This window comes from Natator depressus, chromosome 6 (genome assembly GCF_965152275.1).
Source record: "Natator depressus isolate rNatDep1 chromosome 6, rNatDep2.hap1, whole genome shotgun sequence".
Classification (NCBI taxonomy): domain Eukaryota; kingdom Metazoa; phylum Chordata; order Testudines; family Cheloniidae; genus Natator; species Natator depressus.
The window spans coordinates 91702925-91730578 of record NC_134239.1 but is presented as its reverse complement, the minus strand read 5'-3'; the positions used below and the strand labels follow the sequence as shown (position 1 = coordinate 91730578).

Here is a 27654-nt window from a genome sequence, read left to right as displayed (position 1 = left end):
CACAAGTTGACTGTGCATTGTATGAAGAAATACTTCCTTTTGTTTGTTTTAAACCTGCTGGTTATTAATTTTATTGGGTGACGCCCTGGTTCTTGTGTTATGTGAAGGGGTAAATAACACTTCCCTATTCACTTTTTCCACATCATTCACGATTATATAGACCTCTATCATATGCCCCCTTCGTCATCTCTTTTTCAAGCTGAACAATCCATCTTTTTAATCTCTCCTCATATGGAAGCGGTTCCATATCCCTAATCATTTTCATTGTCCTTCTCTGCACCTTTTCCTATTCTAGTATGTCTCTTATGAGCTTGGGTGACCAAAAGTGCATGCAATACTCAAAATGCAGGCGTACCATGAATTTATATAATGGTTTTATGATATTTTCTGTTTTATCTATCCCTTTCCTAATAGTTCCTAACATTCTGCTAGCTTTCTTGACTGTTGCTGTGCATTGTATGGATGTTTTCAAAGAACATGACTACAAGATTGCTTTCTTGAGTGGTAACAGCTAATTTAGACCCCCATCATTTTGTATGTACAATTGGAATTATGTTCTTCAATGTACATTACTTTGCATTTATCAACATTGAATTTCATCTGTCATTTTGTCACCCAGTCGTCCACTATTGTGATATTCCTTTGTAACTTTTCGCACTCTGCTTTGGACTTCACTATCTTGAGAAATTTTGTATCCCCTGCAAATTTTGCCACCTCACTGTTTACCCCCCTTTTGCAGATCATTTATAAATATGTTGCACAGCATGGGTCCCAGTACACATCCTTGGGGGACCCTGCTATTTACCTCTCTCCATTATGAAAACTGACCATTTATTTCTATCCTTTGTTTTCTATCTTTTAATCAGTTACTGATCCACTAGACCTTCCCTCTTATCCCATGGCCGCTTACCTTGCTTAAGAGCCTTTGGTGTGGGAACTTGTCAAAGGCTTTTTGAAAGCCCAAGTACGCTATAGCCACTGAATCAACCTTGTCCACATGCTTGTCAACAGCCTCAAAGAATCCTAATAGATTGGCTAGGCAAAATTTCCCTTTACAAAAGCTGTGTTGACTCTTCCCCAATGTAACATGTTCATCTCTGTGTCTGATAATTCTGTTCTTTTACTATATTTTCAACCAATTTGCCTGACACTGAAGTTAGGCCTACCAGCATGTAATTGCCACGATCACCGCTGAAGCCTTTTAAAAAAAAAAAAAAATCAGTGTTACATTAGCCGTCTGGTTCAGAGGCAGATTTAAACAGTAGTTTACACACCACAGTCAGTAGCTCTGCAACTTCATATCCGAGTTCCTTCAGAACTCTTGGGTGAATACCATCGGGCATTGGTGACTTATTACTGGTTAAATGATCAATTTGTTCCAAAACCCCCTCTATTGACACCTCAGTCTGGGACAGTTCCTCCAATTTGTCACCTAAAAGCAATATGCGAGGATCTCTCCCATGTCCTCTGCAGAGAAGACCGATGCAAAGAATTCATTCAGCTTCTCTGCAACGGCCTTGTCTTTCTGGTGTGCTCCTTTAACACCTTGATCATCCAGTGGCCCCACTGACTGGCAGGTTTCCTGCTTCTGATGTACTTTTAAAAAGTTCTGCTGTCAGTTTTTGTCTCCTAAGCTAGTTACTCTTCAAATTCTGGTTTTGGCCAGCCTAGTTATACTTTTACACTTGACTTGACAGAGGTTATGCTCCTTTCTGTTTTCCGCAGTAGGCCTTGACTTCCTATTTTGAAAGGATGCCTTTTTGTCACTAACCATCTCTTTTACTCTGTTGTTTAGTCATATTGGCATTGTTTTGGTCCTTGTTACTTTTTTTTAATTTATTTTGGGGGTATACATTTAGTTTGAGCCTCTATTATGGCTTTTTAAAATAGTCTCCATGCAGTTTCCAGGCATTTCACCCTTGTGACTGTTCCTTTTAATTTCTTAGGCCACGTGACAAGAGGCACCAATTAGCTCTTCTGTTAAACATGTTAACAGAGAGACTAAAGGCATATTGGAGGAAAAATGTGGAAGGAGCTTTCCCCATTGCTGCCTGAACTGTTCCTGTCCACCGCAGCACACTTCACCAGAGCCACTTCCATCACCCCACCCATGTTCACTCACACAGAGTATGACAGGGTAGTATGTCCCATAAGGATAGTGACACCTAGGGTTCAGCCCATGCTGGTCACGGGGTGCAGCCCTTTAAGATTTTGAAAGGTCTGATGTTTTCATACAAGGACCTAGGTGATACTGACAGAGAGGAAGCGGTCCTGGGATGGTTAGGGAGGAAATCCCATCACTGATTCTTTAAGGGCTCTGGGCCAGGAGACTTGGGCAGGGCAAGGCTCTTCTCTCACCCAACCAAGTAGAATGAGCCGTAAACAGGGGGACCTTGTAGCAGGGGAGACACCAGTAGGCGAAGGCTGCCCGCTGAACTCGCTGAGCCGGAGAATGAATTGGGGAAAAGGGGCCAGCTGAGGGAGAAGCTGGCTAAGACCCTACAGCAGGCTAAATTACAACCCAGCTCCACGGAGGGGAGTAATAACTGCCTGAATACCCAGCTCCAGGAGGAGGGCTGGGCACCTACCTTAAGGAGAGAGCAGATGCCTGTTTCGCTGAAGTATTATCTGTTCTAGGAGGATAGCTGAGGACTCCTGTTTTGAGAGGGTGACCATTTGAAGTACAGTCCCAGCTCCAGGAAGGGGACCAGGACAAGACAGCTGCCTAGGACTCTTATGCGGCCCAAGATGGGGGTGAATGAGGTGACTAACAAAGCGAGTTACGTATTACAGACAGGACACACATCAGACGCCATGACAAGAGTACCTGTTTCAAACCGGACAAGTTGGAGTAAGGGACTGGAAGAACTGGGGGAGGGAGCGAGGGGTTTCTGAGTGCAATGCACCCACAGGGCTACAAGACGGTGTGCTGGAGGGCAGCACCCCATGACAAGGACCAAATCCCCTTCTGAACTGTGCTGAAGCACTAATATCCAGCTCCGACAGAGACATTGCAGTTTCTTTAAGGCACTGGGCTGTCTGACGACGATCTGCAGGATAACGCCGGGCTTGGGATACAGTTGCAAGCATTGCCTAGAGGATGCTGAAAGTACATTGCAGAGCTTTCAGAAAGGCAGCGTGAGGGATTTTGCAGGACTCCTGGAGAAGCACCTCTGTGCTCCTAAAGCAATAGTGCCCTGAGGCTAGGCCTGCGGGAGTCAGGGGAGGACCTGGCTCTTTGGGGTGGATCTGAGACCATCAGCACTGCTTTCCTGTTTACGAGATCTAAAGCCAGCCTGTTGCCCATACTCAGAGTCCTGTACTGGCTGCTGGGGGTGTAGCCAGCTCTGCCTGCTCAGATAACAGACCCTCTGCCTGCTCTTACTTCCCATCACCACTTGATTAGGTCAGGATGCTGCAGGCTCTGGAGTCCCCATTAGACACCGATTTGCCCAGGAGAGTGACTCAGACTTGGTGCCCACATTGTGGCTCACAGGGCTGGGTACAGCTTGCAGTTGAGGCGGAATAGCGCTGCCACCGGTGTGGTATGTCCAGCAGGACAAAGTAATCCCGTCAGTACAGAGCATCCTCACCCCCACCCCCACCCCCCGTATACTCACACATTCATGTGCATCGCTGCTGTGCCATTTGTGTGCGTTGTGTCTTTGCCTTTGGACATGGAGACAATTAGCTGGGCTTCCCTCCATCGCCCCATGCAAACATTTACCCGGCCCAGAACCGGTCCTAGGGCTGGGCAGGTGTGATTGCACTTGGTGTCCCTAGTCAGTCCCCGGCTGGTGGGCTGACCCAGGGAAGGCCCCCTTTCATGTTTGCAGCAGCCCTACACAGTCCCTGCTACCTGGCGGCAGCCAGGAGCTGGAGCAAGGTTGGGGGTGCCCTCCATCCAGGGAGCAAAGGGAGGAGGAGGTGGCTGCCCTGGTGGGAGCTCTGGTCTGAGCCCACCTGGCTCTCACTCTCCCTGGTGCAGCCTCACCATGGAGAATGAGGGGAGCCCAGTCAGTGTGGCTGAGCCTCTCTGCTTTGGCCCAGGTCTGAACCCCTCTCCCATTTACCTCCTGGAGCCCTGCAGCCCTGCCCACTGCCCATTCCAGGGCTGGCAAAGGCACAGGTGCAGCAGCAGAAGAGCCCTCCCAAGAGATGGGAAGGGAGATGGCAATAATTGATTTGGGGGGGGTGATGATGGGGGTGCACCGATATTGCGGGTTCAGCTTGATGTTGGGGGGTTGGTGCTACGGCGGGAGATGGATGGGACTGGGTGGTTCCATTGCTGGGGGTGGCCTGAGGTTGTGATGGTGCTGAGGAAGTTGTGCTACAGGGAGCACTTGGTTAAAAACCTGGTTAAATTCTCTCTCCGTAAATGTTTTTCTTCCTTCCTGGATTCTCTGTGCTATTTCAGCTGGATATGGGATTCTGTTTCACTTCATGTCCTCTACTCTCAGGCTGTGTGGTGGAGTTGTTAAACAGCTGCCTCGCTCCACCCCAGAGGTGGCTGGATTTCGATGTGGATGAAGTGATTCCTGTCGCTACAGCATGCAGTTTGTAAAGGGCTTTGATAATCACTAGGATGGGAGGTCCTATAGAAATATAGGATGGCATTTAATATTATAAGAGGTAGGACAGACCCATCACAGTTGCGCTGCTCCAGTTTGGCTCCGGATCAAACTTCAGTGCCCCAGTAAACACCCCCATAAAGTAGCATCAGACTCTGGAGTCCACTTCCAGGCGTAGGTTAGTCCCTGTGGCACACAGGACCCTGGCTGGGTGCATACATTGCCTCTGGCCTCGGTTTGTGTTGTGCTGCCATAGAGCCAGCAGAGGGAGCTAGGGCAGAAATAAGGAACTAAGGATCAAAAAGAAATTTCGGTTCCCTTGAAATATAACCCAGGGAGGGAAACTGCATGGAGGCCTGTGGGCGGGCGAGGTGTTTTTGGGGGGGAGAATGAGAGATCATTCCAGACCACAGAAAGGGGAGGCAGAGCTGCCACCATCCGACAGCCACAAACCAGGACAACAAGAAGGACGCCCCTTTGAAAGCCATTTTTTCAGGTTTAGGTGTGAGAGCTTTAAGCAGAGACATAGACAGCAGAGGAACACCACAGGGCTGGCCCCTGAGCACTCAGTTCACACCCTCCTCTGGCAAAGCTCGCCTTCACTTTGAGGAGAAGGGCTGGATGAAAACCACACTGCTCAAGCCCTGCCCTACAACCCTTGCTAAAAAGCAGCTACTCTTCCTGTTCAGTAGGGATGGGTGGCAATAGGCAAAGCTCTGTGAAACAGAACCTGCTCTTTACTCACCACAACCTGTCAGTAACAACACCTGAAAGGGCTGCTGGTTCTTTTTGGCCTGTACAGCAGGGGCTGCTTGGGATTGCCATTAGCAGCTGAGAGGATGGATGCTGGTGTGGTGAAGGCACAGGGTCGGGTATAAGTAGAGCATGGGGTGTGGTCCCATCTTCTGCTACAAACGTCAGCTATGGCTTTGGGGAAGTTGCACCATCTCACAGAATCTGCTCGCTGTCTGGAAAATGGGGGAATGAAGAGGACCTGCCCCTCACAGGTGGAGCCCAGACATTACTGTGATGGGTGTGTTTAGAATGGTTCGTGTGAAGGAGCTGCAGGAGCTGCTAGAACATGCCCTGTTCAATAGGTGACCATGAGCACAGGATTCACTGGACTTCACTGTGTGATTTTCAGTTCCTTACAAGGGAGTAAGACAACTATTTCTTCATAACCCAGTTGGTCTAGCCGCCAAACTGCAATCACATAAGTAATTGCATGGACCTCAGTGAGACTATTTGCGTGAGCAAGACTCTCTCATGTAAGGGCTGCAGGATCGATCGCCAGGGGCTTCCATAGCTCCTTGCTAACTCAGGCTCCCATCACTAAAATTATCACAGGCCAGTTTGCAGGAGAATTCAAGTGACAGTGAAACCCAGACCTTTCAGAGGTTTGGCCTGGATGCATCTCTGAACTGGGCTAGAATGCTGGGGAAAGGTTTGACAGGGCTTCTTGCTCTAACTGGTTCTCCTTACACACGTAGGGAGAGCTCAGCTCCTTGTTCCTGCTCCTCCTGTCAGCTAAGACCCTAGGCAACCTGGTTACCAGCTGACAGGCTAATGAGAACAGGCAGGAGGGTTGGCCTGGATGTGAGGGACGGGTTGAGGTTTAGACTGCAGTTGGTAGGAAACACACACACTTCAGCATTTGCAATTTAACCTACCAGACACTGTGGCTAACACAATTTTTTGTAGTAACCAGCCAGATGCACATGCGCACACCTGCTTCAACATATTCAGAGATACTTTCACAATCACGGACACATTCACATGCGCTCACAGGGTATGCTTCCGACTTGCACACGTTCTCTCCCCCACTCAGTGACAGATTTCCACACGTCCCGTGTCACAGGTCGACACTCCCCAGCAGTCATACACGCATTCCCTCTCACGTGAACAAACATGCTCCGTGGCTTGGCTTTCAGAATCATGCCAACAAGGAAGCCAGTCTCTTTCACAAGCAGCCCCTCCCCAGGCCTCATTCTCCCGTGCTGACAAGCACCTCACTCATCAAACCTGTTGACAGGGCAAGCTGCTCACACAGCCACTTTGTGCCCAGCAGGGGAGGCGCCCCTTGCACAGATGGTCCATGCGGCAGACTGAAAAGCCCCTCCCTTCCCATGACCCCATGTGCAGTTTGTTTCCCAGCATCCCCTCTTCAGCCTTCCCTGGCAGTGTGGGGAGGACCCCACAAGTCTGACCACACTGAGCCTGTATCCATCACTTCTGTTTGCAGGACGCTCCAGAGAGAGCAGGCATGTGGGAGGAGAACCTGGTGACACGTGGCAGAAGTGAGGCCTCTGCGCAAGGCATTCTGGGGCTTGTGTCCTGGTGGTGCGCTCAGAGCGATGAGGCCCATACTCCGAGAAGTGGCAGGTTTCCATTTGAGCCAGGAGCTGCACGTCGCAAGCAGTTCTGAGCCGAACCGCTCCATGTGTAACGCTACGGCAGTGCTGGCTCTGGCAGCACGTTCCTGTGGCCGGGGGAGGAGCTAGGTGTGCGGGAATGTGTGGGGCAAGAGTGGTGAGTTACCCGGGCAGGCTCCATCACCCCCACAGGAATGGATGCCTGACTCAGCAGCAGCTGACCTTGAGCTGGACCACGTCCATCAGACGGGGTGAGGTGGTGGAGCGAACAGAGCAGCGGTTGATTGGGCTTGTAAGGGACTAACAGCACCGAGTGACAGGTTACGCTCAGGGAAGGGGAAACCTAAAAATGGGGCTGGGGTGAAAGGGGTGGGTAGCCACACACTTCTCCCCCTGCAGGACTCTAACATGACACCCTATTTATTTTCCTGTGCGACAGTACAGTACAGTGCACATACATCACCAGCCACAAGATGTGAGTTCTCAGATGAGATTCCATGGCACCTGCTCCCTGAGGAGTTCAGAGGAGAGTTTGTAGCATTATCTCCATGTTACATGTGGGGAAACTGAGGCAAGGAAAGCACTTGCCCAAAATGACACAGTGACTCCATAGCAGAGCTGGGAATAGAACCCAGAAAAATCCTGGCTTCCAGACCCTTGCTCTCACCATTAGTTCCCATTCCCTCTCAGAGTTGGGAATAGTACCTAGGAGTCCTGGCTCACAGTCCCCTGCTCTAACCACTAGATCATTCTCCCCTTAGAGAAAATTCCTATAGATTTCACAGGCATTAAACCAATAGGATTCGGTACAAACTACTGAAAACCCTATTGGATTCCATAAGGAATTATTTCCTCTCTAGGGGGTTTGAACTATCTTGGAGAATTCTAGGGCAGGGATGCATTTCTCTTAAATGCCATAGGATGGTTTAAAAGGGGAAGGGGCTAGAAAAGGTTCTCCTTTCCTATTCAAGTCTACAGGATGTTTCCATAATGGTACTTCCCAGAGCTGGGAACAAAGACACTCCCAGGCCCCCTGCCCTGCCCACTAGATCATACTCCCACCTCTCTCATTGCTAGAATAGAACCCAGGAGTCCTGACTCCCAGAGCCCCTGCTCTCCCATCCCCCTCTGCTATAGAGAAGCTTATGCTCTGACAGCCACAGCCAGCACCATGCGTTACAAGAAAAGAGTCTCAATAGCCTTTGTGGAGTACGGACAGGAATGGTCAGGAAGGCAAGTGTGCTGCGGAGAATGGAGGCGAACAATAATTGCCCAGGCTTCTCCCACCAGTTTCTGTCAGTACGGAGAATGGTGCATCCGGCTCAGGAAAGCAATGACCCAGTTACCCAGCCGGGACCCCTTCAGCCGCAGGAAGAGTTCATATAAGTTGATCTGCCACAGGCTCAGAGCTTCTAAGAGAGAGATCTTGGCCTTTCTGTACAGGGAGTGAGACTTGCTCCTCTGATACCTGGGCAAGGGAGAGAAACAGCTGCATTAATCTCCCAGGACACAGCCCAGCAGCAGGATAGATCTTAGATCTTGAACACCAGGGGCACCTTCCCCTCCCCCCTCTCCCCCCCTCCTGCCCCTGGGTGCCAGTTGTCTGCCAGGATCCCAGCCTTTGAGTATCCCTACCTCTGTGGGATCCCAATTGGCTGGTAGGTCAGGGTTTCCTGGGTTAAATGTTCCCCACGAGAGGAACGGTCCCTCCCAGCAAAAATGGGAGAGAGGAGAAAGTTTGCACAAGTGCAAGGAGCTTGAGATCAGGAGTTAGGAACTCCTGGGTTCTGTTTCCACAGCTGATGCTGACTTGTCTTTGTCTTCCCTGTTCTATGCCTCAATCTACCCATCTTTAGTGGGGTGGTGGGGTGATAGCACCTTCCTTCCCCCATCCCAGGGACATTATTCCATTAGTCAAAGTGTTTGACATTGCAGGGGGCTATCCAAGTGCTAACTATTATTATCAATAATAATAGTTAATGATAAGCACTCACCACATGGTTTGTGTTTATGTAATCAGATCCCTAAACAACACAACATTCGACTGGTCCTTATAGAGAACCATCACTGCTAACACTGCTCCAGGGCCTCTCGCCTAAGGCTCTCAACAGTGCTGGGAAACATGCACTCTCCTGGCTCTTGTAAACACAGTACTGGGCCCCTCTCCAGTAACTCAAGTTAACAAAGCATCACGACGCCCTTGTGAGGCAGACACGTAATTGTTATCCCTACTGTGCAGATGAGGAAACTGAGGCACAGAGAAATTAGATCATGGTATCTGGCTGGTGAATCTTGCCCATATGCTCAGGGTTCAGCTGATCACCATATTTGGGGTTGGGAAGGAATTTCCAATCTGCCCTGGAGGAAAGAGGCCCTGGAGGTTTTTTGCCTTCCTCTGTAGCATGGGGCACGGGTCACTTGCTGGAGGATTCTCTGCTCCTTGAAGTCTTTAAACCATGATTTGAGGACTTCAATAGCTCAGACATAGGTGAGAGGTTTATCGCAGGAGTGGGTGGGTGAGATTCTGTGGTCTGCATTGTGCAGGAGGTCAGACTAGATGATCATAATGGTCCTTTCTGACCTTAATATCTAATATCTAGATGACTGACTTGCTCTTTGATTGGCAGCCAATGTCAGAATCAGGGATAGAACCCAGGAGCTGCACCCCCTAACCACAAGGCAATGCTGTGAGACAGGCAGCTGTGAAGTTTGGGTTCTTTTTCCATCAGCCGTTTCTGGTGGGGACATTAATCAGATCTGGGAGGAATTATGATTCCAGAATAAAAAATTTAGTACGAAATCCCCAATATTTCCAGCTTCCCCCCCACCCGCTTCTCCCCCGTTCCCATTTCTGTCTGGCTCCAAGTTCCTGCTGAGAGGTCCTTCCGTATGGAGACCCGGGTGGGGGGTAGGACAGGGGAGAAAGAAGATGAGATTGAGAAAGAAAAGAGGAGGGCAGGGCCTTGACAGACATGCTAATGAGGGGAAGGTTCAGGTAAGACAGGGCTGTTTTAGAAGTTCCAGAGCCGCCATCTCTGCAGAATCTCACTAGGGGACAAGAGGCAGGAAGGGCCCAGTGGAGGCCGGGGCTCCTGTCTCAGAGACTCACGTGGAAATGGCTCTAATGCAGCAGCGAGACATATTGAGGAAGGAGCTGGCACTGGCCCGTGTGTGTAGGGCTGACTCAATCCCCCTTAGCAAATCATTGGTCTTTAGCAGCAGCAGCATCTGGCGGGGCACATTGTTGAGGAGCTGGTTGATCTGAGGTAGGTAAGTGGCAGCATTGGTCCGGATCTCCACATCCTGAGCACCGTCACAGCAGAGGGGAATGGGGAAGAAAGAGAGGAGAGAGATGTTAACAAAGCCATCGGAGTCTACTGCTGCTTCTGCAGGGCAGACTGGAAGAAGTGTCTGCTGAGGAGATTGCATCTGTATTCCAGCAGCTAACAGGCTCCAGCCTCCACCTGCTGCCTCTCTGCAGAGGCCCGTCTGCACAGGAGACTGGGGCAGAGCAAACAGAGCAGGTGGAGAGCCAACCTCACCCATGAGAGCCTGATTGAGTCTGTCTTGACTGACTTCGCAATTCGCTCCCATTTGCTGCCTTCAAGCGCCTTCCCGGCCTGCAGCTGGCTGCAGCTCCCGGGTCAGCCACAGCGGGTTGCTCGGTGACTCTGTGCCCCAGCAGCTGGGCAAGTTGCCTCTGCAGGGTTCTCAATGCTTTATTCCCCACCCTCACTCCCACCTGCATAGCGAGTCACTTCGTGATATGGAGACTTCCCCATATGGGGTTAAGAGCCTTTCAGAGTCAAAGGGACTTGCTACCATCAGAAATGTCTCTCCTCTTGGACCCTAGGTCAGAAGCACCCAGGCCTGTATATAGCTCGTCATGGCCCCTGCTGCCTTCAACCCAAGCTTCACCACACCCGCCCCTAGCCGGAAACACTGCCTGCAGCGGGAGAGTGCTGCAGGCACCAAGCAGGACTTAACTGGGTGTTTGGGGAGGATTCCCCACACCAGCAAAACATATCAGATGGCCGCCCAGCCCAGGCACTTTACCTTTCCGCTCTAGCTAGTAGTTTGTGGTGTACCAGCTAAGCAATAACAGGGTACTGAATTGCGCTGGTCAGGAATTTTTCAGTGGACCTTTTTCTTTTTTTTCCCACAGGAAAGGGCCAGTTTCCACTAACTTGACTCCAGAAGGGTTCTCATGTCTGGGAGGGACTCTCTGGGCAGAGAGAGAGACAACCCCACCCCAGGACAGCCACATGCCTAGGGCTTAGAGCACTCACCTTGGGGACAGGAGAGCTGGGTTTCAATCAGAAAAAGCAGGAACTGGAAGTTGGGTTTCCCACATCCCCAGTGAGGGCCCTAACAACTGGGCGATTGGCTGCTGTTCTCTGCGAGTGCCTTTTTCATGTAAGGGCTCTGTCTCAGTGCGGAACAGGAAGAAGTTTTGAATTCTTTTTGCAGTACAGGAAAACTGAGTCCTGTCCAGCTCTAGTACTGAACAGATTGTGCCCAACGCCTGGCATGTGAGAAGGGCTCCCAGTGTCCCTGACTCCAGCCCCAAACACCGTGTCCAAGAGGCAACTGTCCCTCATGTCGGTCTCCCTGACAATCATACGAGGAACATCCTGGGAAAGAGAAGCCTTGCGATGAATCCTGGTGTTGGCCTACAGCCAAACTCTTTGGGGGGGTTCTGAGCTACCAGAGATGGGCTCTCCCTCCAAAACCAAACCAACCCCGTAACAGGGATCAACCCCATCTCAATATTCCCTCCTTGGCAAAGCGGGGCCTGGACCGAGATAGCAGGGTGAGCCTAGAGGTGCACTGGCAGAGCTGCATGTGTGGGAGCCTAGGACTGGAGTTGCAGGAGGTGCTGCAGATCAGGAATGAGATGCATGGCTGAGCCGTTGGGGGGAAGCTTGTCCATTGCCTGATTACACTCTCCTGGCTCTTGCTAGAGCTGTCAGTCCTACTCAACAAGAATCCCAATGAATCTAGGGCAGTGTAATGGATCTTCACACACATGGGCTTTCCCTGCATCCTCCAGCAGCTGTGGCATGAACCAGAAAATCCAGAAAAAGGTCACTAGAGCATATGAAGGGTTCAGAACCCAGCACGTCACATGCAGAATGCAGCAGAAATAGATTCTTACATAGAATCAGGGTTATCAGGGCCGTCCCTAGCTATTCTGGAGCCCTATGCAGCGCCCCCGCAAGGTGGGATGTGAGGCCCAAGGTCTCCACGGGGGGCTGGCTTGGGGGGCAGGGAGGAACCGAACCCCAGCACTCACCAGTGGCACGGCAGGAGCTGGGTTGCTGCACTTCCCGCCACAGGTGAGTGCAGGCCCTGCCCTGCTGCAGTCCTCAGGGGAGTGGGGGCGGGGCTGGGACAGGGGCCATGGGGAAGAGATGAGGCAGGGGCTGGAGCAGCACGCAGCTGCGCAGGGCACCCTACACAGCTGCGTACTTTGCGTATGGGTAGGGACGGCCCTGAGGGTTATGGTTGGAGGGGGAAGGGGAAAGGGACAGTTATAAAATAATTTCTCCTCCACAGTGGGTTTGACTGGGGCTGTACTTTTTCCCCATACTGGCTTTGAGGCCCTTCTATCATGTACATAAGACTTGCAGAACCATAACAAGTCTCATAAGGCTGGTACGTACCTCCACCAGGTCAGACCAGTTGTTCACTTCATCCAGTACCCTATCTGCTGCTGCTTTGTTCAGACAATGATCCATCTAATCTGGTGTCCTGTCTCTGACAGTGACCAATGCCAATTACTTCAGAAGGCAGCTTAATAACTCTCAGTATACCTAAATGTTTAACATTATCCCTTACGGTGAAATTCCTTCCTGACTCCAGCTTATGCCCTGAAACATGAGGATGCTCATCAATTTATCCTAGTGGTTCTCAAACTTTTGTACTGGAGACCCCTTTCACACAGCAAGCCTCTGAGTGCGACCCCCCCCTTATAAATTAAAAACACTTTTTTATATATTTAACACCATTATAAATGCCGTAGGCAATGCAGGGTTTGGGGTGGAGGCTGACAGCTCACGACCCCCCATGTAATAACCTCACGACCCCCTGAGGGGTCCCGACCCCCAGTTTGAGAACCCCTGATTTATCCCAACTACCATCACTGCAGAGGATATTCCCTTTTATACAAAATAGCTAATCCTTTTGTTGTTGTTGTTATCCTTAACATCTTTACCTCGTTGATATCATGCGGCAAGTAGTTCCACAGGTTAACTATACTAAAAAAAAACCCTTCCTTTTAGGCTAAATGTTACTGGGTAATTTGAAACATATTCAATAAGGGCATGTGCTTATGCCAGTTGACAATCTATAGGACTCAACAACTCATGAGACGGCAGTTCCAGAGAGAGCAGAAATTTAAAGATCAAAAAATTGTGTGTTTGAGATTATCACAGTTGTATTTTTACCCTTTGCTTCCACGAAAATCTGGGGATTTGAGCATGGGCCTGGATATTCATTGAGTTTCCTAGCAACAAGTTAAAACGGCAAGTGGAATCTTGAACCTCGTAATGGGGTAATGTCAGCTCTTCAGAGCCTGGATAGAAACATGGGTGTTTTGGGGCATGGTGATGAGCAATTCCCATATTTGATTTGGGCACAGGTGTTGTCTTCATGGGTGCTCCAGGGCTGGAGCACCCACGGAAAAAAATTAGTGGGTGCTTAGCACTCACCAGCAGCCAGCTCCCCACTTTTCCCCCAGCACCTCCCACCTGCCAGTGGCCTCGCCGATCAACTGCTCCCTCTCCCTGCCAGCACCTCCCACACGCCATGATCAGATGTTCCGTGGTGTGCAAGAGGAGCTGGGGGAGGGGGGGACGGGGCATGCTCGGGGGAGGGGGTGGAACTGGACCAGAAGATGAGGGGCGGGAGCAGAGCAGGGTGGGAAGAGGCGGGGCAGGGGTGGGGCCTTCGGGGAAGGGGTGGAGTGTGGCGGGGCCTGGGGCTGAATGGGGGTTGATCACCCCTGGGGAAAGGAAGAAGCCGGCGCTGTGGGAACGGGCACACATTTCACGGGATAAGTACTATTCATTCCCCCTTCCCCCAGCATGCTTACTACATTACCATTCCCCCTGGATGTGGATCCCACACAGATCACAATTAAATAAGTCTGGTACATCTCAGTCTAGTGCTAAATAAGGGTATTTGTCCCCATCACAAAACAACCACATTATGTCATCATAGCTGGTGTTTTCTGAAAAGGACAAAGTCTGGAATAGCAGATGGTACACAAGATAAGGCCTCCGGTGTGCCAGCAGATCTGGAGAAGCAGAGGGTGCTGCAAGACAGCATTTAAGAGCATCATCAGAGCTGTGTGTTACATGGTACCTACCTCCACAATGTCTGGTTCTCGCTGCTGCTATTAACCTCTCTGTTTCACCCCAAAACCGAAAGAAAGGAGCTGCCTTCCCTTTAAACGTAAACTCACCTCCTGGTGTCATAGGGGAGCAGTATGGTATTTGTGACCCACCAGAGCAAACCTTAACTCTGACCACAAAAATCAAGCACGAACCCGCAAAGAGCGAGGAATTTCCACCACATAATTTCACAACAGCCAATTTTAACCCTTCTTTATGAATTCTTACCTGCATATTACATCTTCACAGACCCTGCTTACCAACCAATTCAAAGCCAGCTCATTCTGTCCTCTACCCCTGCCCTCCTGCCGAACTTTGCCACTACAATAACAAAAGCTTCTTACACCCAAATTAAAATACGCCATGTGGCACAACATTCTTCCCCCCACAAACACTGGCCCACCTATTACTGCCATACGCCTATCTGATTTCCTCTACAGACAACATGGTTGCCAATTTGTTCATTAGTGTGATGGAGGTGGGTGCTGTGAGTGGTAGACAGATGTACATAAGTATAGAAGGACTCGTGACACATGGACAGAAGGAAGAGGAAGAACTTAACTGGTGATTTTCTAGATTTTTCATGATTGGGTTGATGGGATTTGCACTTAAGCAACCTTGACTTACCTCCCATACCAAACCACCTCTGTCATTTCCAAAGATTTTTGATAAGCATGCATCAGCGCTGACAGTCATTCACATGACTAGCAATTAACACTAATATGTATTATGCTCCCCCGCCGAGCCCCGATGTCTCTTCTGCCCCATACCCAGCTTGGTGTGCTCCCTGCACAGCTGCACTCAGGAAAATTTTCAGAGAAGGGCTAATTTACAAAGGTTTCCTCTACCAGAGCTGGTAATTTATTTAACCAAGAAAATCTTATGGGAAATTTAACTGACCTGTGACGAGTGTGCGTGAGAGACTAGGAGACTAAATTCAGCCATTCAAGTGCATAGCAAAGGGATTCCAGGCCACCTTTAGTCCAGCTCTCAATGCAGCCTCTCAAAAGGCCTGCTAGGGCAGCCATTAATATTAATGTCAATTAACTAGGTGATTATAATGGAGAAAGACACCACAGGAACACGGAGCGCAACCAGGACGTACCTCATTGGCTGTGACTGGAGACCGGTCAATGCCCCTGTTGACAGAGTCCCAGGTCCTGGCGGTGAGCATGCATGCGAAGAGTGGATACAGGTCACCTGCCCCTAGCCGTCGGCTGTACTTCTGCACCCTCTTCATATCAGTCTTGATCAGGGACTGCCAGAGCCGGCAATAGTCCAAGCGGAACTTCTCTGTCAGGACCTGGGGCGGGAGGGCCATGTTCCCCAATGGAAATCAATCAACAGCACCAGGGCACAGAGGGGAAAACCTATCCCAACTAGTGGGCGCCTTTAACCACCTCCATGTCTGATATTTCAAGCTTCCAGGCATAAAATCCCATTAAAGGGTGGTAGGAGCTATAGGAAAAATCCACAAGGGGGATCGGCACACCTGGGGTGCCTCTTTAATTCACCAGGGCAATGACTGGCTGGGTGACATAGGAGGCTCTCAGCTCTATTCTGGCCTGAAGCACACAGGCATGAGTGACAGCTCCCCAAAGACAGTGCATAGCATCAGCCTGCTGGCTCCCAGCATCCTCCATGCTCACATACCTGGTAGAGCCCATGGTCCAGCAGTATAATGTGGGCCTTGCCGGTTGCTGGGCACTTCCTCACAAGCACATTGCCTGGGTGCGGGTCACAGTGTACGAATCCGTTCACGAAGATCATTTCACTGTACAGCTTCCCCAGATTGCGAGAGATCTGAAAGGAGACAGGAGGCAGTCACGGCACAGGATGGGGCTGCCAGCTACTCCACGGTCTAACAACTAAGGGGAGGGGAGAGTCTGCCCGCAGCATGTATGCCAGGGACTGATGACCACAGGGAGCAGTGAGGAGCCAGCTCCTGGCACATACCCTGGGGTCTGATGGCCTGGGGCATTCAGAAATATGGGGGTATCCATCCATGGGACAAACGTGGAGGGGTTTGTGGGGACAAGTGTAAAGTGATTGTCTATGACATAACTGGAGGGAATTGGCACAAAGGCTGGCTTCATCTGGGTAGAAACAGGGGCACCCATTAGTGGAGAGGAAAGACACAGGGGCAGATGAGGAGGTATATGTTGGAGCAGCCATGGTGGAAGGTGTCTGACTGGGGCATCTGTCAAGGCAGAACTGGGCATCAAGGGACAGACACAGGGGAGGAGCATCTGTCTGGGGATGGATGGGGCAGATCCAGGGTGCACATCTGAGACAGACAGGGAGGCATCTTTCTCTCTGGGTGGGGTCTGCCTGGGAGAGACTGTGGCTGGTTTCTATAAAGGGAGTGTCTCCCTCCCTACATTGCTCAGTCCTCCTCCCACCCCCTCCTCAGTCCAGTGCTAATCTGATTTATGATGTCTGGGAAGATGAAGCGACAGAAAGAGGCTGTTTAAATCATCCTGTCACAGCCATGTCCCCCCCATACTGTGGCCGCCTTATCACCGGGTGATTTTATCACAGTTAAAAGCCTCCTGGCAGTAAGTAAACAGCCCCCAAGCCCAGTGTCTCGCTGGGGCAGGAGCAGCGCCAGGCCCCCCAGTGCACTCACGCAACCCCTCAGTAACACATACCCCAGCCCCAACCTCACAGCTGTCCCCCGCCCCGAAAGTTCCAAAGAGCCCCCCGCAGGACACCAAACAGGCAATTAAAAGGCAATCACTGTAAACGATTCCTATCGCTCCCCATGCTGAATACAGTGTAACCAGCATGCTAAACCCCTCACCGCAGGCAGCCCCCCTGGAAGGGGAAAGGGATCCCAAAAAAGGGGCAACAGGGATTCAAATGCCAAACACCTGTGCACAAATAAACATCACACAGTGCTTTTCAGGGATCACTTTGCCAGCCACTGAAATGCATCCGCCTCTGGGGTGGGATGAGGCAGCTGTTTGCCAGCCACAGAGCTACACTGCGCAGTGTCACATTAGGACAAGAAACGAAGATCCTCATATTTTGTTGACTCTGCAGGATGACTATGGAGGATCAGAATGCTACCCAAACTGGAATTTGGAATTAAGACCCCAATTCCTATGGAAAGTTCCTGAATGACTCCCACTGGTGAGGAATCAACATCTTCAGCAGCACAGCTCCCCTATCACCATGCTAACGAAGTGGGGCCAGTACTGACCCCTAACAACACAGGGGGCATTATTACCAGTATTGACTGAAGGGAGAGAGCACCACCTGAATCACCAACACAACCCATGGCAACAACTAGTTGATACTTAGAGTGATCCAAGCACTGACCCAGATCAAACCTGTTTAGTTTATGAAAGCTGGTGGGATCAAAGTACAACATGCTGTGGTGTGTTAAAAGAGCCAGCTAATAACTGCACAAAAATCAGGGAAAGGCAGCACAAAAGGTCCTTCTTAATCTGTTAATTCATTTAGATGATGGGAAAGAACCTACGCTGGGTTCACAGACCAGTTGGAATGGATCCGGCTTCACCTCAGATTACAGCATCAGCTTTTCAATTCAGGACAGCTGGGTTCAAATTCTGTCTTGGGTCCAAAGTGAACTGAATTTCGCTGTCTCAGACTAAACTTTGTAGATTTTGGAGGCTTGGAATAGCCAGGGTTACTGCAAGTCAGGATTGACGGGCATCGGCAAAGCTGTGCATGAGGGCCCAGAGCTGGAATAGTTGGGTAGCCCTATAAGTCAGGGCCCAGGGCTCAAATTCCCACCCAAGTGCTAGTACAATGCAGGGAGTGAGACAGAAAAAGGGTGTAAGTGAGAAGGGCAGGAGCCCCAACCCAGTGACTGCTACCCACAAGTGAATTCCCATCCCAAACACCTATGTCCTATACCCTGCCTTCTTCTTCAAGTGCTGTGAGGACCTACAATGTGAGCAGACTAGGATTCCATCAGGAGATCCCCTGCCCCTCCTCCTGTCCCTCTACCTTCTCCCCTCAGTGCAGCCCTGAGCAGCCAATGTGGCACATCGGAGCCTTTCCCTGAGCCTGCTCTAGAGAAGCCTTTGCCCTGACAGAATGTCCAGCTGAAGTGTGAGACCAGCTGAGCTGGCAGCTGCATAGCACATCACCCCTCTTCCTGCCCTACGCACTCAGGGAAGCAGGCACCTGGGACTCAGGCCACCCAGCTAGCTGCACGGAGGCCTTGCTGCAGCTAGACCCTAGAACTGGAATCTCCATGGGCTTTAGAGCAAGTGATAGGAGGGTGTATGTAATGTGTCTGTGTGTGCGCACGTGTGTGTCACGGGGAGCATGCGCTGCATGTCCGGGTGTGTGTTGTTCAGTAAGCATACGCACGTGACTGTGAGCCTGTGCCTATTAATACAAACTACTTCCAGTGAATGTGGCTGGAATTTCAAAGGGAATTCGCTCGTTTGGCCACAGTTGCCTCTTTTGTGCTCACTTTCCACCAACATCCCCATGGCCAAGCTTTAGTGGCATGATCGATGGTTCACAGAAAGGGAGTCCCAGAGTGTCACAGTCTGTGCCGGGAGTGCTTGAATGCTCATCCACTCAGGGAACACAAATAACAGCATAGGATTTTACCTGACCAATCACCACAATGCAACCCATTTTGATTCTGGAATATTCACGATCAATTCACTGCATATAATTCTTTAAAAATAAAACAAAAAACCACCACTTGGAAAATCAATTGGAGGAAACTGCAATCTACCCCCTCAAGACACTCCAGTGCTGCCGGTCCTGGATAAGGTGTCCCACCCTTATCACTGCTGACCTTATCCCTCCCACACTGACCCAGCAGCCAGGTAAAAAACAGGGAATAAACTGAGATTCAACTTGGAAGAAGGCAGCTAACAGATATGGGAAAATAGCCCCTGAGAACCAGCTACTCACTGGGAGGGAGAAATCTGGCAAGTTGCGAGGCTGAGAGAGCCCAACCATAGGGGTGATGGTCGACAACGAATTAGATAGCAGTTTGCAGTGATCTATGGAAGCACAGCCCAGGCATGGCATCATGGCACAGAGAGGTCACAGCATCCAGCATAGTGAGGCCCCAATCAGCACCAGGGTCTTTAGATGTTGCTGTGATACAATAATACAATAATAAATAATAATAATGTGGGCATGCCTGGAATCCTGCCTTCACTTCTTATTAACAGAAAGATGTAGACAAACTGGAAGGAGCTCAGAGAACAACACGGTAAATGATTAGGGGGCAGGAGGAATACACTTAGGAGGAAAGATTAACAGAGCTAACGATGTCTAGATTGGCTAAGGGATGAAAGGGAAGGGACGCAATAACAGTCTACAAACATCTGATGGGTGTGAACACTGAGGAGGGAAAAGAGCTACTGAGGCCAGGTCTACCATAGTGAGCTTACAGTGGCACAGCTGTACCAACGCAGCTGCGCTGCTGTAAGATCTATCGTGTAGCCGCTCTCTGCCGACGGGAGAGAGCTCTCCCACTGACATACTTAAACCACCCCCAACGAGTGGCAATAGCTACTGTAGTAAGATGAGGCCCTGAAACATAAACCCTTATATCAGAGACCTGGTATGAGGCCTAAGGCCTGAACTAAAGTAATGGTCAAGACTTTGCTAACGTAAAGCAAAGTTAAGCTGTGAGCCAGAGGCAAGGCAAGGCAGCTGGCAAGGAAAGGACTGATGCAGCAAATATATATATATATATATATATATATATATATATATAAAAATAAATAAAAAAGGTACTGGACACTAGAGATACCAGAACACTCTGATACTTGCACATTCCACACACTTAACAAGGAACAAGCTGACCCACCCCAAAGACAGGGGCAAAAGGGTAACATGAAGGATAGAGTTGTTTTGTTCAAACCAACATGTACACGGTGAGAGGCGGCACCTTACTGTGTAGAGGGGTTGTACCTTGCTACGTAGAGGGGTTGCACCTCAGTACGTCAGGAGTGATGTGTAACTTGTTTGTACCTGTGTATAAGAATACATCCCTGGGGCGGTGTCTTTGTCCGGCCTAGGGAGCAGTGGAGTGTCCCGCCACTGACTGAGCTGTGTCCATTGTCAGGGAGCACATATGTACTAGCAGAACTGTAGACATCTGATCCGGGGAGCTAGAGACTGTGTTTCATTTGACATTAAACCTGGCCGGGTGCCTTTGTACCTTATCGGAGTCTGTGGTCATTGGGGGGTCTCTCGGGGTCTGCTGTGTCAGCTATCTGTGCAGAGCCGGGGCAGCACACAGAGGAAACACACGCACGCAGCTGACTGTTATCAACACTGGATAGAGCAGAGCACCACACTGGTGGCGTCTGACAACACTGGTGACCCCGACCGCTGATCTGGTGAGTAAGCAAGCTGTCTGCTGTAGGAATCACAATCTAACATGACAGAAAACCATGAGCTAGGGAACCCCCTTAACTCCTCCCTGCAAATCCCCATAGAGTTTAAAAAATATAATGGGGAAGAAACATGTAATGTAATTTGTAAGGCTAGGGCAGAGACTGTAGCCTTAAAATGTAAAATATTGCAAACTATAACCATGGCTGTTAAATGGTTAAGACAACATGCCACAAAATTGGCGGGGCAAGTAACAGTAACAAAGAAAGAGTTAAAAGAATCAAAGGATGCTACAAAGCCCTGAACTTATTGCCTGTCACAGAAGGATCCCGGGGGTGCTGGCTGATAGGACAGTGTCCTTTCCTGTCTCTCCTGCATTTGTTCCTGTCTCTTTAGATCAGGAGCAGATACTAGCTGTTTGCCCTAATTCATCTGTAATATTTGCTAATTATTTTAAGAGATGGCGACACTAACTTCTATTGATCTCATTAAAAGTAAAGGTCGTTGTGCAGCTCATTTCTCAGGGCTCAATATTACCTCCTCAGGCCAAAAGAATAGCATCGATTCTGGAACCTTAATCGAAGGTTAATTGGATTTGTGAGTGTGTTGCTTTTTTTGGTCATTTAAAAAAAAAAAAATCCTGCCATTGCAGAGACCCAGTTAAACTGGTGTGAAATTAGGAAAGGGCATTGGAGACGTAAAGCCCTGATCTGGAGCTGCTCAGCATCATGGCTCTGAAATGGTCCTCAGTGAGGGTTTGGGATGAGAGACCATAGGTCTTGAGCTTTCCTCTCCAACACTGAGTTGTTAGAATCAAGATACAGCATCTTTGTGTAGTACAACCTTATCATTGCACACTGACACAGTGTCACGTTGAAATAACATTTGGGGAAGAAGGATGCAGTTAAGATGTAGATGTATTCAGGACTCCTGGGTTCTATTCCCAGCTCTGCCTCACTCTGTGGTTGTGAGAAAATCATTTCCCCTCTCGGTGCCTCAGTTTCCCCATCAGAATAATGGGGAGAATGATACTAATCACCTCCCTGAGCAGTTGCAAGATTAAACTCATTAGAATTTGCAAAGTGCTATGGAGCGGGGTAGGAAAGGGCATAGAGGTGTTATTTATTTATTGTATACATTTGTGCTTTAACTTTGTGACATCTGAAATGGAGTCAGGGCTCACTTCCCCCTAGCTTTATATGGAGTATAGTTCTTTGAATTTAATGTAAAGTGCACCTCCGAGACTCCTTGGGAACTGATTGATGTTGATGCTTGAGATTGACTTACAGTCTGAACAGCCCTCGTCTCTGTTTTAACCATTTGCTGGGTGTCTTTGTACTGCTCAGGAGCCTGTATTGCCAGTAGCAGCTCTCGCGCTCGCTCTCTCCCCTTTCTAGTGGCTGGCACTTTTTGCACTAAGATTTAGCAGGGGCAAATTAAAACGATTTTTAAGGAAACTGTTCCCCAAACTGAAGGGTGAGGTATAAGCAGCAAAAGCAGCTGACCTCTTCAGCATTCTCTTCTGTGCTCCCTTTCTGCAAACACTCCAGCATTATGAACACACATGCTCAAGAAATGAGAGGGTCCAGCTTTGGTATACACAACGGAGGACTCCACCTCTGTGCAGGGGGCTAGCCAAGTGCACCACGGAAATCCCACTTGCGTATAAGTGACACATAGGTCTTACATTGGTACTGTCAACTTGCTGTCAACTACCGAGTTTCTGGGCAGGAACCAAGGGTACAGTGAGGAATCCCACCTTAAGAGAACATTTCACATTGTGTATTTTTCAGCACTCAGAAGAGTGCCAGACACTTTACAAAACAAAGAGGAAGAACCGGTCCCACTCCTGAAGAGCTTACCATTTCAGATGATTCAATGTGTGGAGACAGCAAACAGCAAGAAAGAGATGCAGTGTCGAAGAACAAAGATTATAGCAACAGGTGCATGCAGTTACTCAGCTTAGGTTTCTTAGTGGTTTGCTTTCACTTTTGATTAATATAAAATATATCATTGACTGAATGTTATTTGTAACATTCACAATCTACAGGCAGGTGGCTAGCGACAGGAGGCACACGGTACCATTTGTGTTCCCCGACTGGATGGCTTGTGTAACTAATCGTCACAGCACAAACTACAAGTTGTGAATCTCTCAGTGGAATCTACAATTGGACAGTTGAGCTGTGCTAGTTAGTTACACCAGCTACAGCTCAACCCGTGAGCTGTATGTTCATTTACAACACCTGGAACTTGCACAATCTGCCGACCAAGAGCTCTCTGGGTAAGACAGGTAACAGAACCTCCATTGGGATAAACAGGAGAAGCCCAAACAGAAAGGTTCGGATAAGAAGGACTGCAAGTTTTATGGGGACAAGTCTCTTTAAGTGAGTCGATTAACATTTGAGTGCGTGCAGCGTGGGGGCACCTGCTCCATCAGGGAGGGGATTCTTTAGAAGGACGTATTCTAAACAGCCTCATTCTTCTTTACTTTCCTGCAGCAAACATGCCATAAGTTCCTGGATCCCTGTTTGCTCTCCCCTGTCCTGGCCCACAAATGCTCTGATCTCCTGAAACAGAGACAGTCCATTTCCAAATAGATCCCGGTCTTATCCCCACACACCCTTCCTTGCCTCTAGATTACAGCAAGCTAATTTCTCTGAGACCCATGCTCCCCTCCCACCGTCAATATCCCAGCTGTGTTCTCCTCCTCAGCTGTGCTTGCACATGAATAGGTAACTGTTCCACAGGCAGATATTTCAGTGTTTGCACTTGTCTTTAGAAATCAAAGCCTTCTCTGATTAAATGCCATTACAGTCCAGCACTCGGACGGCTCCAGAGAGATTAATGTGCTTTTGGGCAGCTTTAATGATAATCCCGCTACAGACGGCATTAAGTAAATGTCAGTAACCTGGTTTGAAGGGAGCTTTCACCTCAGGGATCCTTTCCATTTAGAGGAGAGAGGCTCAGCTTGCTCTTCAAGGCTGCGTTACTGCATGAGAGAAATCCTGCTTGCTAAGGTCTCCTCTCCTCCCCACCCAGTTAAAAATGCTATGGAAGAAGAGTGCCTGAGAGAAAGATTTTACCCGCAGCTCCATACTATTGTTTTGTTGATAATAAAAGAGTTAATTGTTTTTTTAAAACTGCACATGTGTAAGCGAGCAGCTAAGTGGTGTCTACAGGAATCGAGATGGCCTGCGTAAATACTCCGTCCAAGCACAGAGCTACAGTAACTGCACTGACTGATCAGGCCAACAATAGCCCATGGGTTTTTGCACCCCGCAGAGGCAGACCTTTTTTAAAACCAACCACTGGAAACATCACGACAATATCTTTGGGGCTGACACAAAGCCAGCATATTGGTAGGTTTCATCTCAACATGGCACCAACGTGCTGAGATGTGGTAACGTGGCCTTCCCAACAGTGTAAATACGGATAGTTGGAATAAGAGCCAGCTCGAATTTCCAACAAGGCTCCAAATAAACCCCTCCCATCCTCCACGCCACCAAAAGCTTTTGTGAATTGGAAAAAGTGCAGTTAGCTTAGTCTTTATATTATTCTGTCACATCCGGGCACCAAATTGCCCCAGGGAAAGGCAATGCTTGTGGAGATTCCAGTCTGATCGGGAGCAGGAAACCCTGGAAAGCTGACAAGAATGCCTGCCCCACTCCCCCACACGGGCTTTCCCAGACAAATTTGCAACCCCAAGCTGTTAGGATAGAAGTCAGATAAGCAGCTGGACTTTAGGAGGCTCAACTTGCACTGACTCTCCAGGCTTCCAGACCTGAGGTGGACCCACCACCCTAGAACTTGGAATAGCTCACTTCCAAATGTGGATCCAAATGTTGCTCTGGGCCCTATTTCTAATGGGCCAAAACCAAACCCCAGATCCAAACTCCTCAAGACTTGGGGAATGTTACAATCTGGATCAGAATGTTGTGGATCAGACTCATCTCTGCTTCTGACATTCTCCTATCACCAGGCTTTGTGCAAGGACTTTATCTCAGGGTGAAGAGAGCTGCATAAGACACATCTCCCCAAAGGAAGGGAGAAGGCACATCTGAATGGCTGACTAGGCCTTGTCTGGGAGCAGGCCAAAATCAAGCTAGTAGGTGGTCACATCTTTCTAAAGGCTATCCCTACTTATAGCATGACAATCTCCATCTCCAAAATATCAATGGAGCTCCTTGTTGATTTGCTCTTTTGCAGCAGGAGCTCTTCTATGCTGGCCGGACCCTGACAATACAAGATATGGGGGCTCCAGCAGCAAGCAGGGAGGGAGAGGGTTGACCCCAGTTTTTTAAGAAAAGTCACCAAGTGGCTGGCTCAGGGGGTTGGGCATGAAATATAGACCCTTGTTCTTCTAGGTTACCAATTCCAGTGCAGCCTCAGGGCAGAAGCAAGGAGCAGGGTGGATCAGAGGGCTCAAGGGATAATGGGATATGGAGCTGTCCGCTCTCTCTCTCTCTCTTGGTCTATGGTGTTTTTAAAGTACCTTTCACTATGGATTTTAAGTGCCAGACCTCTAGGTTGCCAGTTCAAGTCAGGCATTGGCACTCTACGTTACCAGCCTCAGCAGTGAGGCCAAACACTGAACAGGTCATGGAAAGTGAACTCCCCGCTCCTCCCTAGGAGTTGCTTCAGAGCAGTGGAAGGCAGAGAGGCCTTCAGTCTTCAGGCTGTCAATTTGGCACCACTCACCAGCATCGAGTTCACTCTGAAAGGAGTTTCTCTCACAGAGCGGCTTGAGTGCTGAGGAACAGGCACCCACCATAGAGATCAGTCCAACAGGAAAGGCTGGATCTCAGGGCTAACCATGCTGAGATGTTTCCTAATTATGTTTCCATGACTAGAGCTGGCTGCTCCTGTCTGGAACAAACTGGTGGCCAAGCCAGATTATGTGGTTGATCAAAGCAAGGCTGCGAAGTCCCCACTGGGTTAAGATGAACGGAGGTGGGTGAAGGATCTGCTGGGGACCAGGCTCTTTCAGTCTCCCTTGCTTGCAAAGTCAATGAACCATCAGCACCTTGTGAGTCACACTGGGACAGCTCTTCACAGACCAGACATTTCACAGCGCTAGTCACAGATGCATTTATCTTGGTAAACACAAGGCAACTTCCCTACAGCAAAGCCTACACAAGGAAGGCAATGTGTGTGCTGTGCACACTGCTGATGAGACACATCCCCAATGCTGTGGGGTTCGGATGCAGACCTCAACCAACCTATGATGGGGCATGTACCCCACACAGGCCCAGAAGGGGTTACCGTGGGCATGAGAGGCCAATTAACATACCCGGCAGCACCTGCAAAAGAGAGGGACAGAGAAAGCTAGGCTGAACTGATAATGAAGACCAGCTGGGGAGGGGCTGGGTGGTGATTATAAAGCTGGGAAGTTTGTAATAGAAAGGGGCTGCCAGGAGAGAGTCTGCACTCACTCTTGGGGGAACAGAAGAAGTAAGAAGCCATCCAGGAAGGCAGCAAGGAGTAGACCTTGCTGTCAACTACCGAGTTTCTGGGCAGGAACCAAGAGTAGACAGAATCCCCAAGAGAGTAAGGACCACAGAGCCCAGAGACAGAGGGAAGACATGCTATAAGGTCTTTGGACTATAGCTTGGTTGGACTCTGTTATCCTGGAAGGGGTGGACTAAAGCACTACCTGACTGGAGGGCCAAGCTGCAGGAAGAGAGACCACCACAGCGACGGCACAACCGTTGGCAGTGGGTGCCATTGGGGAGACAGCCGCTACACCATGTCTGGCCACAAGGAGGTGCACCTGCGGTGAGTGAACCCCGTGACACAGCCTAGGGATGCAAACGTGCATGGCAAGGCTAAGGGCCTGAACTGCAGCTCCCAGACGGGAGCCCTGCACTTGGGTGCAAGTGCTATTAGAGAGGTTCCACTGTCTCAGCCAGCTGCATGTGCCATGCAAAGAACGTGTGTGCAAGTGAGTGAGGGACTATGCCGTCAGCTGCCAGAGGGAGCTGGGTGAGGAAGCTCTCTGAATAAAAATGGGGGCCTGACCAGCCATTTTGCAAGGAAAATACAAAGTATTCTGCACTTGCCCTTGTCTTGTCCGACATGACAAGAAGCCTATGGCTGGGAGGGGCGTGCCTCCTCTCAAATTCAGCATCAAGGTTTGCCTTGTTTTGTTCCTCGCACTTTCCCAACTGAACTCCCCAGCAGACATATTTCAGAAGGCAGCTGCCTCCCTTTATTGGGAAAGGGACAGTTGCCTCTCATTGGCTCACCTCACTACAACATAAAGGAACAGGTGAAATGCAGATCAGCTGGGAGGGGTAGGAAGACACTAGTCCTGGTCCCCACCTGCTCAATGCTGCCCTGACAACTCTGTGTGCCTCGGTAGTCAGGGAGGTGTCTGATGCCTTCTGGGAACAGTTGAGGGGATACAGACAACTTCCTAGCCTAGAAGGGGCTAACACACACATAGTTCCCTTCCCCCAGCTGTTCTTTGGAACATCCTTAATTGACGGTGAGTGAACTCTGCCACGGATAAAAAGGGAGGGGAGGGACGAGGCGTCCAGACTTCAGAGATGAGCGGAGGGACAGATTAAGTACAATTGATTTTATGCTGTAGCTCTTTGATAGCTAGTCAACCAAGTGGTGCTTTGAGGCTCATCAATAGTGCACAGGGGAAAAGGCTGGCAGCACAGACTCAATCAACACTCACAGATTGGGAAGGGAGGGTTGACACATCATTCAATAGCTCAAAAACCTTCCCCCCGGCCTGTTCTCAGCCCTTTCTGGTGGTAATATCTTGCTTTCCTCCAGTCCCTTTCATGTCAAGGAACTCAAAATGCTTTATCAACTTCCATACATAGAAAACACTTCACCCTTCACTGAAATGCTGCCACCTCTGGGATGAAACATGGCAGCTGTTTAATAATGTGTAGCAACATTATACAACTGTTTAGGACAGGAAGTGATGAGGAAAACTGTTCTCAGTTTCAA

At 49.6% G+C, this 27654-nt stretch overlaps 1 protein-coding gene across 2 annotated transcripts in view; it reads right to left on the bottom strand.

The window, feature by feature from the left end:
* Positions 1 to 7354: 7354 nt before the first annotated feature.
* Positions 7355 to 27654, bottom strand: part of ADCK1 (aarF domain containing kinase 1) — a 133072-nt gene continuing 112772 nt past the window's right edge. For both annotated transcript variants that reach the window (XM_074957130.1, XM_074957131.1), the window contains 4 exons: positions 15994 to 16143; positions 15446 to 15643; positions 10053 to 10246; positions 7355 to 8411 (listed from right to left, as the gene is read on the bottom strand). In XM_074957130.1, coding sequence (XP_074813231.1) covers positions 8240 to 8411; positions 10053 to 10246; positions 15446 to 15643; positions 15994 to 16143 — 714 coding nt within the window. In that variant the 3' untranslated portion in view covers positions 7355 to 8239. The remainder of the gene's footprint in view (positions 8412 to 10052; positions 10247 to 15445; positions 15644 to 15993; positions 16144 to 27654) is intronic.